The 15,317-nt window shown below is 54.3% G+C and overlaps 1 protein-coding gene across 20 annotated transcripts in view; it reads left to right on the forward strand.

Annotated features, from left to right (window-relative positions):
* The window catches only part of HDAC4 (histone deacetylase 4), a 338,607-nt gene that overhangs the window by 298,944 nt on the left and 24,346 nt on the right, over positions 1–15,317 (forward strand). For all 20 annotated transcript variants that reach the window (XM_064286430.1, XM_064286436.1, XM_064286431.1 and 17 more), the window contains 4 exons: positions 2,231–2,286; positions 5,662–5,749; positions 8,065–8,184; positions 8,274–8,371. In XM_064286430.1, the coding sequence (XP_064142500.1) occupies positions 2,231–2,286; positions 5,662–5,749; positions 8,065–8,184; positions 8,274–8,371 (362 nt within the window). The remainder of the gene's footprint in view (positions 1–2,230; positions 2,287–5,661; positions 5,750–8,064; positions 8,185–8,273; positions 8,372–15,317) is intronic.

The raw sequence follows: 15,317 nt of genomic DNA on the forward strand, positions 1-15,317 counted from the left end.
TGTCCCTGGAGAGGGCACGGGTCTGCTTGCACCTTGATGGGTCTTTACTGTGCGTGATCCTGTAGCATCAGGCATTGGTTGTTTGGACATAAAGTCCCATCGAAGTACACAGACCTTCCAAATTGGACACATTTTATTAGACAACACCAAAAACCACCCACGGTAAGGACACCATCCGTTCCATCAGAAAGGCCTTCACACACCAGGAACAGCCAGCAGCCCACGTGGCACACTCATCTCCCAGACTTAGTTTCCACCAAAAGCTCAGATTTTAGCTCTGGCAGTGCCTGCCATTTCCTCCACGTGATAGCCCACGTGGTTGATGAGAAACTGTCCAGCTACCTGGGCTGGAGTATCCATCAGTCCTCCCTTTAGAGAAAAGGGGCTTCTGGGAAAAGGAGCTAGCCCAGCCCACCACTCACACAGCTGCCCTTTGGTTCCCCCGGGCACGGTCAGCAGCACAGCTGTGCCCTGCTCCTTCCCACTCCTCACGTGGGGTATAGAAAGGACGCATGTTCCAATACAGGAGAGGTCAGCCCAACTGGCCTAACCAAAAGCAAAGACGTTTCCTGAACAACCCGAATGCTTCAGAGGCCATAGTAGCAGGGGCGGGGGTCTGGGGACCATGGTTTCAGGGGACATCTTGGTCAATTGGCATAATAAAATCTATTAAGAAAACATTCTGCATCCCACTTTGGCAAGTGGCATCTGGGGTCTTAAACACTAGCAAGCGGCCATCTAAGATACATCAATTGGTCTCGACCCACCTGGAGCAGAGGAAAATGAAGAACACCAAAGATTCAAGGTAATTATGAGCCCAAGAGACAGAAAGGACCACATAAACCAGAGACTACATCAGCCTGAGACCAGAAGAACTAGATGGTGACCGACTACAACCGATGATTTTCCTAACAGGGAACACAAAAGAAAATCCCTGATGGAGCAAGAGAGCAGTGGGATGCAGAACTCAAATTCTCATAAAGAGACCAGACTTAATGGTCTGATTGAGACTAGAAGGACCCTGGATGGAGGTCATGGTCCCCAGACCCTCTGTTAGCCCAAGACTGGAACCATTCCCAAAGCCAACTCTTCAGACAGGGATTGAACTGGACTATAAGATAGAAAATGATACTGGTGAGGAGTGAGCTTCTTGGCTCAAGTAGACACATGAGACTATGTGGGCAGCTCCTGTTTGGAGGGGAGATGAGAAGGCAGAGGGGGTCAGAAGCTGACTGAATGGACACAGAAATAGAGGGTGGAGAGAAGGAGTGTGCTGTCTCATTAGGGGGAGAGCAACTAGGAGTATATAGCAAGGTGTATATAAATTTTTGTATAAGACCCTGACTTGATTAGTAAACTATCACTTAAAGTACAATAAAAATAAAAATATTAAAAGAAAAAAAAAAAAAAGGACTTGTGTTCAAGGGCTGAGGTTTAATGTAGTTAGTAAGTTTTACCACTTCATCGGGGGTGCTCTTAAGAGAACCTGGCTCCCCTGTGACTGTCTGGTGGGAGGCGGTAGCCCTGTGGACACTTCCAGCTCAGTTTTCTGAGCCCCCTGTGCCAGGGCACTGGGTCTGTGGAGAGAGAGCATCCCCTGTGGACACTTCTAGCTCAGTGGTCTGAGCCCCCTGTGCCATGGTGCCGGGTTTGGCGGCGAGGAGGGGTGTCCCCTTTGGATGCTTCCAGCTCTATCCTCTGAACCCCATGTGCCCAGGCGCTGGATCTGTTGGGAGAGAGCATCCCCTATGGATACTTCCAGATCAGTCCTCTGAGCTCTCTGTGCCGGGGCACGGGATCTGGGAGGGGGTGTCCCCTGTGGACACTTTCAGATTGGCCCTCTGAGCCACCTGTGCCAGGGTGCCAGGTTGAGGAGGGCGTCCCCTGTGAACACCTCCTGGTCACTGACCAAGGATGTGGAGGCCGGAGCACCCCATCCACGCTTACGTGGGGTGCCGAGCTCAGCAGCAGCTGACAGTAAATTCGGGGACATACACCTTTTATCTCCCCGAGGCGGTTTTGCTGGGAACCCATGCTACCAGTAGCCTTCTTACTGAAGGGCTCAGAGGGTCTCTGAAATGCTCACAGCCAACCTCTTAGGGATGCGGGCGAAACCAGGCCCTCATGTATGTTTTGAGTCTGCTAAAAGTTCAGGCCTTAACAGTTTTGCACATTGAGATAAAGCCTGTCTCTCTCACTTGTTTCTCCCCCTGCTCGGGGTCATTTGCAGAATGGCTTTGCGGTGGTCCGCCCCCCGGGACACCATGCAGAGGAGAGCACGCCCATGTAAGTAGACACGCTGGGATGCCCAGGCACGTGGGGGAGGGCAAAGACAGTTTCTGACCCTCCCCTTGCAGGGCTGGGCCCATCTAGGCAAAGCTTGGTGGCTGCAGGCCCTGCACCGGCCACCGGCAACCTGTGCTGTGCAGCCGTGTCCACGTCTCCCCTGGGTCTCTGATCTAGTGCCAAACCAAAACCAAACCCATTGCTGTCAATTCTGACTGCACCATAGGGTTACCAAGGAGCGCCTAGTAAGTTCGAACTGCCAACCTTTTGGTTAGCAACTGTAGCTCTTAACCACTGCACCACCAGGGCTTCCATCTAGCGCCAAGTAGATAAATACACATAGCTCCATGCTGCAGCAAAAGCAGGGGGCGTGGAGGCCAGTAGGCCAACAGCACCCTTGTCTCTGGAGGTGTCTCACCAATAAACATGAGGGAGGCACACCGCAAAGTCCGGCCAGGGGAGCGTTTGAGTTCTCAAGTGTGTTGTGAGAAAGACTCAGTCCCCACCTGGCCAGCTCTGGACTCTGGGGTCTTCTGGAAACCCCAATTGTCTACCCCGGGGGTCCAGGTGAGGGGGTGTGTGGGCAGTGGGCCGTCTCAGCTCCCCCACCGTTAGTGCTGGGCCAAGGACGCACGGCTCCACCAGGCCGGGCCAGCACCACCTCTTCACTTCAGCCATGGTGTACTACTGAGTGCCCGGCCACCCTGGGTGGGATGCTTGCTGTCCCGGGGACAGAAACAACCAGTGGACACAACCAGGGCTGTGAGAACGGGGTGGGATGGGGGACAGTTCTTCTCGTCTGAATGAGTGGAGTCAGCAAGGGGTAGCCTCTGGGTGCCCCTGAAAGTGGGCAGCAGAGTGTCAGAGGACAGGGCCAGGCAGTGCCCAGGCATGGAGTACCCACGGGGAGGGGCCGGAAAGCATGGGGCATGAAACCGAGAGCCTTCGTAGAAGCTTCCAGGACAAGGCAGGAGTTTCGGCCTTGTGATCAGGAGGCAAGGCTGTCGGCTCAGTGTTCTAGAAAAGGATCGCCTTCACGTCGACGGAAGATCGAAACCACTGAGGCTGGACTCCGGGCTGGGGTCTTTGCAGCCTTACCTGAAAGAGCAACGCCAGGTTACCCCATGCCCAGCACACTCCCCTTACGTAGACAGAGGCCTTTGTTTGTGTGCTTCATTTCTCTGAAGCTGCTTTTCTAATCTGAACTTAAACTGTCAGATATTCTAAGTAATAAACCTAAACGGACCCCAGGTAGGGTACGTGCCAGCGCTCCTGTTGGAGTTCTCTTGTGTTTGCCATGAGCTGTTGTACCGACACCAGCATGGCAGCGTATAGCAAGGGAGAGCCTCGTAGCGCCCTCGAGACCTTTGGGCGTCGGTCGCTGGCCCGCGATTCTAGAAACAAACTCTGGCCACCCAGGCAGGGGAGACACAGGCTCAGAGGGTCTTCAGGCACACTTGAATCAGTTTCTGAGCTTGTTTCTCACTCTTAAGTGAGACCCTGTGAAAACGCAGTGTTATAACTGGGGTGATAATATATGAGGTAACTCAGAAAGGATTGCTACAGAATCATAGAAACCTTTGTTAAACAAAAATGCCAGAATGTGAAGCTATTTTTTGACTAGGGCTCCACCCTTCTGAAGGCGGCATTTCCACTCCTCTAACCCTTCCCTGAAGAATTCTGGGCTCTTCAGTTCACACCACGTCAAAACAGCAGCTCTGGCGTCCTCCAGGGACTCAAATCGTGTTCCTTTTAAATGTCCTTTGAGTTTTGGGAACAAAAAGAAGTCTGAAAAGTCAAAATTGACTTGATGGCAGTGGTTTAAAGGGGCAAGATCAGGGCTGTAGGGTAGATGGGGTAGGATTTCCAATGAAGTTCTCGTAGAACAGCCCTTGCTACCCTAGAAGAATGAGCAGGTACTTTGTTGTGATGGAAAAAAATTCCTCAGTGCACCTTTCTGGCCTTTCACGCAACAGTGTTTTCAGTTTTCTTAAAACTTCTTCATGATGAGACTTGCGGTCATCCTGTGTCCTGGGAGAAAATCTATCAAGGTTACACCTTTGGAATCCCAAAAAAGTCACTCAACCTTCTTTCTGAGCAGCCGTTGCTCTCTTGGCTCCTCTTTGAGATCTTCCCAACCTTCCTTAAAATGCTTGATACATCTAAAAAAAATTTTTTTTTAATATGGGGCAGGATTCCCATAGACTTGTTACAAAGCTTTAATGATTTGGGAAGATGTCCACTTGAGTTTTTCTAAAAATTTGATATTAGCCCTGACCTCAAAGCTGTTTTTTTCCACCGCACAAGAAGTATCCCTTTTTTTTTGAAGGCACTCTAACGAGACTAGGACAAGTGTGTTTCCTGAGAGCAGCTGTCTGCAGCCATCCACTGAGGCAGAAATGTTGAAACATGTCTTGTTTGGAATGTACCTGGGCATGTGTGAGCCGCAACCCTAACACCAGAACGTGTTGACTTACCCTGGTCTGTTACACGTGTTACTCTATCCGGATCCATGTATCTCATACGTCGCGATCTTCCAGTGTGGGAAGATAAGCAATAAATCACTAAAATAAATAACCGTGTTCTGCAGGACCCTAATGCCTCTCGAGTTATCAGCAAATGTCCTGTGACGTATCCTGGGGTCGAATAAGGGGACGCCTGATACAGACAACATAAAATAGAGGGTGGCTATGAGTCGGAGTCGACTTGACGGCAGTGGGTTTGGGTTTTTTTTGGTTTACCCTAAAAGCACTGGGAATCTCCAAGCAGGAGATGAGGTGTGAGCAGTACAAGTGTGGAGTGTGTTTGTGAGTGTGGCGGGGGGGTGCGTGTGAGAGTATGGGAGGACTTGTGTGTGTGAGTAGGCTGTGTGTGGTGTGTATATGAGTGTATGGTGTGCAAGTGGGGTTTGTGAGTGTGTGTGTGGTCTATATCTGTGTGAGAGTGAGTGTGGAGGGCATGTATGTATATGGAGGGTGAGTGGGGTGTGTGTATGTGTGGGGGGAGCATGTGCGGGGGATGAGTGGGGTGTGTATGTAGTGTGTATGTGTAAGTGGGGGGTTGAGTGTGGGGGTGAGCATGGCATGTATGTGTGTGGTGAGTGATGTGTGAGTGGGGCTGTGAGAGTGGGGGGCATGAGTGTGGTGTGTGTGATATGTTGTATGAGTGTGGAGCATGAGTATGGTGTGAGTGCGGGGCATGAATGTGGTGTGTCTGTGGGTGAGTGTCATGTGTGTGCACCACGTGGCATCAATATGGCTTCCCACTGCCTGACCAGGAGCCCTGCTCACGGAGCCTCTTTACAGTCGCACGAGGCGCTGGTGAAAACCAATAAAAGCCCGCGTTTTCCCCCGTCCTCCCGATTCTCATCTCCAGGGGCTTCTGCTACTTCAACTCCGTGGCCGTGGCAGCCAAGCTTCTCCAGCAGAGGTTGAGTGTCAGCAGGATCCTCATCGTGGACTGGGTGAGCGAGGCTGTTCCTGCAGGGCTGCTGGGGAGGGCACACTCGTGTCTGCCCAGAGCAGCCGTGGATTTGTGTGGGGAAAGGAAGTGGGTGTTGGTGCCTCCCTTGACACTGAGGCTTGGGACGCATAACTTTCTGGAGACTGTCTCAAGGACATGGAAAATGAAAGCTCAAACCTGCTACGAGTCCACTTAACAGCTGAAACCCACCAGCCTTCCCGATAATTGGGCTCCTAAAAGGCCGCGTGTTCTAAAAGATGGCCAGGGTGAGGGCAGCCACTGCGGGGCTTGTGGGAGGCAAGAGTCAGACATGCCCGCCTCCACCTGGAGCTTCTGGTCTGTGGTGTGGACCGGGGCTCTGCCCGAGCCTGATGCCAAGGCTTGCATCCTGGTCCCTTCTGAGGATACCCCTCCTGCTTCTAGACAGTGGCTCAGCTCATGCTCAGATGGAGTCATTAGCCTCGTTCTCCATCTCCCTAGGGGGGGTGACCCTTCTCAGAATCCCACCACCCCCAAAGGGGATGCTCTTGAAAAAGAAATGCCACATAGTATCTGAATTCCAAAAATGGGCTCACTGCTTCTAAAACTGCTCGTTTTATTCTTCTCTAAGCTGTGCATATAGAAAGAGAGATTCTCTGGGCGGCACAGACGGTTAAGCACTCCACTACTAACCAAAAGGTTGGCGGTTTGAACCCATCTAGAGGCACCTTGGAAGACAGGCCTGACCATCTGCTTCCAGAAGGTCACAGCCTTGAAGACCCTGTGGAGCAGTTCTACTCTGCACATGTGGGGTCGCCAGGAGTCAGAATCCAGTCAACAACAACTGGTGTGGGATTTTGATGTTTTGTGTGTGTATATATATGTATGTGTGTATATATACACGTATGTATGTATGCATATTTATTTATCTCCCCCTTTGGTATTTTTTACACTTTGGTATTTGTTTACTTCCTAATTTTTTTAAGAAAAAAAAACAAGCACATCAGGTAGAGTTATGATTTCTGTTGCAGAAGCCCTCTTCAGTTTGGAAATAAAGACCCCGGGTGGAAGGTTCCATTGTTTTCCAGAGCAAACTACAGGTGCCAGTGCTGGTTGTGCGGTGCGGGGCCCCATACATCGCGGGTCTGGGCAAGACCAGCACGCCCGGTACCTGAGGCCCCGGCAGCCGTTCCTTCGACTCCCTCTAAGGGCACAGTCAGTAGAGTGAGGTTGATTCCAAGCTGATTCATAGTAGCTGCCTGCTGCAAACCCCCCACATCCCGCGCCAGGCAGGGTGTGAAGCACTCGCGGTGTGTGGACAGCCTGCAGACACTGTCACAAAATGTGGGCTGAGCGCTGTGCTGTGTGTGCCACAGAGCACAATGGCGTGTGCAGTACCCTCTCAGCCTCGGAAGCACGCCTCGTAAACGCCTCTGTGCGTGTCGTCCCAGTGACGATGGCTCTCTAGCGGACGGGACCATGCGAGTCCTTGTCCTAGCACGTCTTGTGTGTTGCTCTGCCTCCACATTTGTGGGTGAGCACAGACAGTGTCTACAAGCCAGACACACACACCAAGTACACGCCCCCAGCGTTTAGAAACACGGCCCATGTGCAGTTTTTACAAGCCTGGGTGGGCGGGGAGTGTAGTTCAGGCTGTTCCCGCCCACCCTGCAGGCCCCCATCTCCCACTGTGGCCCCAGGAGGGGATGGCGCAGGCGGGCGAGGCAGTGGGGGCCCTCTGGTTGCCCACCTGTGCTTTGAGCAGACAGGGCATTGTGATGAAGAGAAGTAGTATGTCTTTTCCGTGTGGGGCCCAGACCCCTGTGCCGTGATGTGTGATTCCCTTTTGTCTGCTACTGCCACGTCCTCAGTGCCTGACAGTCGGCACCTAGAATGTGCTGTAGATAAATGGGCAAGGCCAGGACCCCTGTCCAGACAAGGCCTCGACACAGCTCACTTTTACACCCACGGCAGGAGCAGGACCCTGGCCCGGTAACAGCTTGTTTGGAGGGTCATGTCTACCGCCGGTGGGGAACACCAGCCCCATCCTCGTTGCTGGGTTGGGAATACACCCCAGCACTGAGGGCACATTAGACGGTGCTCCCTACTCGAAGGGTCCCGGGCCGCTCCCTCACGTCCCCACGTCCCCCTGCTGCGTAACCTGTGATCTGCTCTGGCCAAACGGCTGGTCGTCCTCCCAGGCAGTGGGCAGGCCTGGCTGTGTGTCACCTGCACACACATAGCGAAGGCCATGGTGGAGCGGCCACGTGTTCTCGTCCTGCACCTTGTGCCTTTGGTGATGCGTGTCATGCTGAGCACCTCTCTCTGCTCTTGAAGGACGTGCACCACGGGAACGGGACGCAGCAGGCCTTCTACAGCGACCCCAGCGTGCTGTACATCTCCCTGCACCGCTACGACGATGGGAACTTCTTCCCGGGCAGCGGGGCCCCTGATGAGGTAGGTGGGCTCCACCAACCGTGCTGATCTGGGGGCAAGGGCCCTGGTCAAGGTCTGAGACACAGATGGTTTCTCTCCTTCGGCGGCAGGTGGGCACAGGACCCGGCGTGGGCTTCAACGTGAACATGGCCTTCACTGGCGGCCTCGACCCCCCCATGGGTGACGCCGAGTACCTGACTGCTTTCAGGTAAGACCCCTGGTTGCCCACACCTGACATCAGCAACGCTTCTGTACGAGACAGGCGGGAACCCCACACACACGCCCCCAACACTTCCACGGCCATCTCTCCTCTCTGACTCTCATTCTCCCCACGATGGTGTGTCAGCCGGGTCCCAGGCAGGGTGGGTTTTCACACAGAGCCCAGCCCCCAGTGCTCTTCAGGGCCGTTTACAAAGGTCAGCACATCTGCAGCTGTTTCCAGATAAAGGGTCAGTCATGGGGCACCTTGATGCTCTTCCTCAGCTCATTCTTCAGTGTCATGCCTGTTCTCGCTGTTCCCATCCCATGCCAATAAAAACCCGGCATGGGGGTCGGGTCCTGATCATGAGAAAGGGGTGGGGAGATGCAGCAGCTTTATGGGAGGTGTCAGGTCATGTCATGTTGGGAAAGATGAACACTAAGATGTTAAAGATTGCCTGGTTTTTCTCCCATAAACCCTTTGTGACCTGGTGGAAATTGAAATAAATATTTGCCCTTTATGGAGAAGTTGTGAGGCGGCTGTCAACTGTCCTGACACTTCCTCAGCCTTGCTGGGGTCCTTTAGAACATGGCTCCAGGGCTGTTTTTTCAATACCACGTTTGCTTTTGTTGTCCAGTGGCTGCTTCCACTTTGATCTCAGGAGGTTGAAGCAGTTCCTATGACCCAGAAGGAAGGGCTCCTCAGTGCAGGTTGTTGTTGGTGTTGTTTCACAACAGCAGCTCCGCCTGCCAGGGTGCCGAGGCACCCCAGGTGAACGGCCCCGTGGCATCCCAGGTAAACGGCCCGGTGCCCAGGCCCACTGTGAGGAGAGGTGTTGGCGTGGCTGAGCGTGCAGCCTTGGTCTTAGTTAGAAAACGCTGCTCAAGAGAATTGAGAGCTGAGAGTGTTCAGCAGATCTTTCTGTTCTTCCTCTAACTCCATGGTCTGCCGTCCTGATTCATATGAAGCACACACATGCCGGTGTGTGTAGCTGTGATGTGTGTGTACCTGTCTGTGCGGACACGTGTGTGTCGTGTGTGTGTGCCTGTGCTTGTCTGTGCGGGTGTGTGTTTATGTCTCTGTGTGTGTGTGTGTGCATGTGCCTGGGTGTGTGCTCACATGTCTACGTGTGTGCATACGTGTGTGCGTGCCTGTGTGCGCAGGTGTGTACTCACATGTCTGTGTGTGCCGGCATGTGTCTTCGTGTTGGAAGAGTCTATGAGGGACACATCTGGGTTTTGACCCAAACTCAGCCACGTGCTTCTAGGGGCTGAGTAAGTCACGGGCCCCTCATAGCACCTGTGAGCTTGTCTTGAAAGTGGTGTCTCGCAAGCCAGCATGGTGGCTGGGCTCTGGGGTGTGAAGGGCCAGCCCGGTGCTAGCCCAGAGCCAGTGCCAATAAGTACAGTCACCCCCAGCCCCTCAGGGTGCACAGAGGTGAGGGACCTCAGTTGTGGTGGTGTCCACATGAGGACAGGAAGCAGGCCATGCAGGGAGGCCTCTTCAGCTCACTGGAAGACCCCAATTCACTTGTGTCAGTCCGACCCCTGACCTCGGTGGTTGGTACCCACATCTTTTCCTACTTCTGATCAGATGCTATCTCATTTTGACAATCTCCCTGCCTGCTTGAAGGGACAAGGACCTCCCCTGCAGATAGACACCTAAGAATCTGGTCACGTCCATGATTACAGATCAGCTTCAGGACCTTGACCCCAGCGCAGCCATACCAGCTAGGAGTATCCCGCTGTCTCTCCAGGCCGGCGCCTCATGGCCAGCCTCACCGTCCTCTCCCCAGCGGAGAGTCAGCCTCTCCTACCATCTGAAAGCCAAGTGTGCCAGTGTGGGAACAGTGTAGACACTGACCCTTCCTCGGCCCAAAGCGCAGAGTCTGGTGCAGAGAGTGAGACCTGCGGATGTGGCTGGGTAGTGCCCCAGAGCTCTTGCCTTCTAGTGGTCTTCAGTTGGTGGGCTCTGCTTGGGGGCACCTCCTAGTTGAGGCTCAGGTTCTTGGGGGTAGGATGGGGGTGGGAGCATCTGCCCTGAGCATCTCTCTCCCTTCCCCTTCTGGGCCCCCCCACCCCATGCCAGCCGTTAAGACACAACTTCCTTTCTGAGTTGTTTTTGAAACTCTGTTTTAATCTCCTGCCAAGCCTGGACATGACGATACCTTATCAAGTGAACTTTTTAAAGCCTAAATAGCCTCTTTGAAAAGGAAAATTGTTTCAGGGTTTTGTTTTTATTGATTTTAATGGAAAATAGCACTTTGAAGTTTACAATTTACGGTCCCCTGGCACCAGCGGGCGAAGAAGGGTCACGGGCTCACTTTCCCCTTTCCTCTGCGTCGCCTCCCTCGTTTGGGCCCCTCAAGACCAGCCCCCCCCCCATCCCGGCAGCACCTTGTGAAGCTGCCGGCCCATCGCCTGCCACATTGCATTTTCAGGGGATCAAACCCAAGGATGAAGAAAAGATAAGAAAATTGCCCCTAATGAAATCCAGAAGCAGCAGGCACTTTCTCCCCAGGTTCTGAGACGCGTAGTGGAGAAGGGCCCTTAATTCAAGCCAGTCGCCATACCAGACATCTGCTTTGAAGTCCCTGGGCTGTGCACTGGGCCTGGCCGGAGACAGTGGCACGTTTTTCTTAACCCCTCACTCACCTGCTCCTGAGAATGGAGCAGTCTCTTGCCAGCATCACAGAGACAAGACGGGGTGGAGGTTTCCTACTGTTACATTAAGATGGAGTGAGGATTTGTCACCCTTACGTTAAGACGGGGTGAGAGTTTCTTACTTGTATGTGAAGGCAAGCGGGGATTTCTTCCTCTTACCTTACAATCTAGATTTAAATGTGATACTATAAAGTTGATTGGGAGACAATGGTGGCTCAGTGGTAGGAATCCCGTCTTCCATGTGGGAGACCCAGGTTTGATTCCTGGCCAGTGAACCTCACGCCCAGCCACCACCTGTCAGCGGAGGCTCGGGTGTTGCCGTGATGCTGAACAGGTTTCCTTGGAGCTTCCAGACTAAGAGGGACCAGAAATAAAGGCCTGGTGATCCACTTCTAAAAGCCAGCCAGTGAAGACCCTGTGGATCACAACAGTCCAATCTATAACCGATCACGGAGACGGCACAGGACCGGGCAGCGTTTCCTTCCATCATGCGCCCTAGAGGGGCGGGTTGGTGGCCAAGGTGGAGCTCTGGGGCCGCACAGACGTGGGAGTCCCAAGCCCCCGCTATTGCTGAGGCGGAGCAAGCCTGTGGATGGAGCTGGAAGCATGCGGGAGGGGTGTGAGCACAGAAGTCCCTGAGACGCAGCAGTTGGCGATGGCGGGAGCCTGTCTTGACGGAGTCGAGGAGGCCCAAGGGTGGGGGGCTAGCAGGTTTTCTGGGGTGGTGACAGTGAGCGAGACGGGCAGGAGGAGCAGGAAGGGACAGCAGAGGGCACGAGCCCCCAAGGGTAAGGACTAGGGTAGACAGTGACAGCAAGTAGCAGGGACCAGGAGGGAGCCACCCTGCCCCATCTCCAGGGAGCCCCAACAAGGGCCGGGGAAGCTGAGGAGAGAGACCGGGCACACGTGGAGGAAGGCTGCAGGAGGCGGGGTAGTGTGCTGTCTGCCCTGAGCCCCACCCCTGAGCCAGGTTCCAGAACACTCTGAAACAGAACAGTGTCTCCTGACGGCCCCTCCCCAAGCCCTTTGCTCTGTCAGTGAGGAGCACCCGTCTTTTCTCTGGGAGACCTGTCCCCCTCGGGACCCACATCAACACCTCTGAGTGGACGAGCACTATCTGCGGACTCAGAAACTCCAAGCCCGCCCCCTTGACCTCAGGTGGCCACTGTGACCCTGTGGCAAGACTCACCTCGGAGTGACAAGCTGAGAGAAAGCCGACGGCAAATACTTAGATTTTAGTCAAGAAATTTGTTTCTAGGAAGACACCAGGTGATTTCCTTTTTTCCTGATGCCATTGGCTCTAGCTCCCTGCCACCCATACCCTGCCCAGCATAGAGCTCCTGGATATGATCCCAGTGCAGGGGCAGACTTGGGACTGTCGGGTGCCTCACTCAGCCCCAGTTTTTCACAGGTGAAGAAACCAAGTCCCTGCAGGTGAGGAGACATGTCAGGGGGTGTCCCCCGAGTGCTGAGCAGCACCCGGCACATAGTGCCTTTCAGATTTCTGGTCATCGTCAGCTGCCGTGGGGTCAGCTTCTGACTCATGGTGGCTTATACAACTGACCAAGACATTGCCCAGTCCTGCGCCATCTACGTCATCGTTGGTATGGTTGAGGCCATTCTTGTGGCACCTATGGCAGTCCATGTTGTTGAGGGTCTCCCTCGCCCTCGCTGGCCCTCCACTTCACCAAACATGATGTCCTTCTGTAGCCTTCAGTCCCTCCTGATGGCCTGTCCAAAATAAGCAGGTTGGTGTCTCAGACAATATTCTGTGATCTATAGGATTTTCATTGGTTAATTTTCAGAAGCAGATCTCCAGGTCTTTCTTCTTAGCCTGGAAGCTCCCCTGAGACCTGTCCACCATGGGTGACCCTGCTGTGTTTGAAATTCTGATGGCATAGTCTCCAGTGTCACAGCAACACAAGCCACCACAGTAGGACAAAACGACAGACGGGCGGTGGTCTCAGTGCCAGTAGGACAAACCGACAGACAGGCGGTGGTCTCAGTGCCAGCAGGACAGACCGACAGACGGGCAGTGGTCTCAGTGCCTTTTCAGGTTTTCCTAACCTTGACCAGAGCTGGGAATTACAACCCAGAATGAAACAAGCCCAGGGAAGAAAGAGAGTGTGCGAGTACATACATCCCCCTGTGTGAACGCCGACAGCCGTGGGTCTCGATGTGCCCTGGGCCACGGAATGGGGCCACGTGCATTCTGCGCTGGTGGGGTAGACATGCTGCCTTGAGCGGCTCTTGGTATTGGCTCGTTTTAATAATCTTAACAGTTTTTTTTTCTTTCGGGGGCGGGGGGGTATTAGAAATCAAATAGCTCAGCAGTACTTCAAAGCAGGGGAATAAAGACCAGCACGTGTGCTCACTTCCCAGCGGCAGCTGGAGTTCTTTGTGAACGAGATGGTGTCACAGAAAATGTCTGGTTTTCTCTGAAAACGTTCTTGGCTTTAAAATCCATGAAGAATAGGTTTCTATGACGAGAACTTCACTAAGATAACTGAGAAAGAGTGTCCTGAAACCCAGCACAGCGGAAAGCCAGTGGCAGAGGGGAGCACAGACTTACAGTGCTGCCGCCTGCCAGGGTCCACAGCCCCTGGGAGGACACCCCATATCCGCCACCTGCCAGGGTCCACAACCCTTCGGAGGATACCCCACGCCTGCCAGGGTCCACAGCCCCTTGGAGGGCACCCCACGCCCGTCAGGGTGCACAGCCCCTCAGAGGACATCCCACACCCGCCACCTGCCAGAGTCCACAGCCCTTTGGAGGACACCCCACACATGCCAGGGTCCACAGCCCTTCGGAGGACACCCCACGCCCACCAGGATCCACAGCCCCTGGGAGAACACCCCACACCCGCCACTTGCCAGGGTCCACAACCCTTCGGAGGACACCCCACACCCGCAAGGGTCCACAGCCCCTCGGAGGACACCCCACATCCATCGCCTGCCAGGGTCCACAGCTCCTTGGAGGGTACCCCGTGCCCGTCAGGGTGCACAGCCCCTCAGAGGACACCCCACACCTGCCAGAGTCCACAGCCCTTCAGAGGACACCCCATGCCCGCCAGGGTCCACCGCCCCTCGGAGGACACCCCACATCCACCACTTGCCAGGGTCCATAGCCCTTCGGAGGACACCCCACGCCCACCAGGGTCCACAGCTCCTTGGAGGGCACCCCATGCCCGTCAGGGTGCACAGTCCCTCGGAGGACACCCCACACCCGCCACCTGCCAGCATCCACAGCCCTTTGGAGGACACCCCACGCCCACCAGGGTCCACAGCCCCTCAGAGGACACCCCACATCCACCACCTGCCAGGGTCCACAGCCCTTCAGAGGACACCCCACACCCGCCAGGGTCCACAGCCCCTCGGAGGACACCCCACGCCCACTGGCTGAAGGGCCGGCTCTGTGACGGCTCCACGCTGTGCCGTGTCTGCACACGAATACACGTGGCTCCCTGGTCTCAGGCACCCCACACCCCTGCCACTGATGGTCTCAGGCACCCTGCACCCCTGCCGCTGTCAGGACTCCGACTTGCACCGTGGCCACATGTAGCTCCGTGTATGCTGTGAAGCAGAGGCACCATTTAAAATGGCCACAGGTTGTGTTCTGTGTTTGCAAAATCCACTGTGTTTGTGTTGCAGAGGCCCAGTGGGTATGAGGAAACATTAATATTGGGGCCTACATCCTGTATTAAAGAGCACTCCGAAAGTTGTATCAGCAGGGCCTAGGGCAGGGGTCAGCAAACCGCAAAATCAACCAAACCAAATCCATTGCCGGTGAGACAATTTCGACTCATTGTGACCCTATGGGACAGTAGAACTAGCAGTCATAGCCCTTAATCACTGCACCATCAGGGCAAACCACAATGCAGCCATATCCAGCCAGCCACCTGTTTTTTGTAACTAAAGTTTTGTTAACCCTCAATGAGATGAATTGACACCGTGACTGCAGCAGTGGGCTCAAACATAGCAAAGATTGCAAGAATGGTGTAGGACCGGGCAGTGGTTTGTTCTTTGGTAGATAGGGTCATGAGTTGGCACCAACTTGTCAACACCCAACAAAGCTCTAATCTGTTTACACACTCTGTGGCTGCATTTACACCATGGTGACAAAGTGGAATGGTGGTGGAGTGGGGTGGTGACAGAGTGGTGTGGTGACAGTGGGGCGGTGACACAGTGGAGTGGTGACACAGTGGCGTGACACAGTGGGTGGTGACAGTGGTGCAGCGGTGGCGTGGTGATGGGATTGGTTATGCAGTGGCATGGTGACAGTGGAATGGTTA

Source organism: Loxodonta africana, chromosome 6 (genome assembly GCF_030014295.1).
Source record: "Loxodonta africana isolate mLoxAfr1 chromosome 6, mLoxAfr1.hap2, whole genome shotgun sequence".
Taxonomy (NCBI): Eukaryota; Metazoa; Chordata; class Mammalia; order Proboscidea; family Elephantidae; genus Loxodonta; species Loxodonta africana.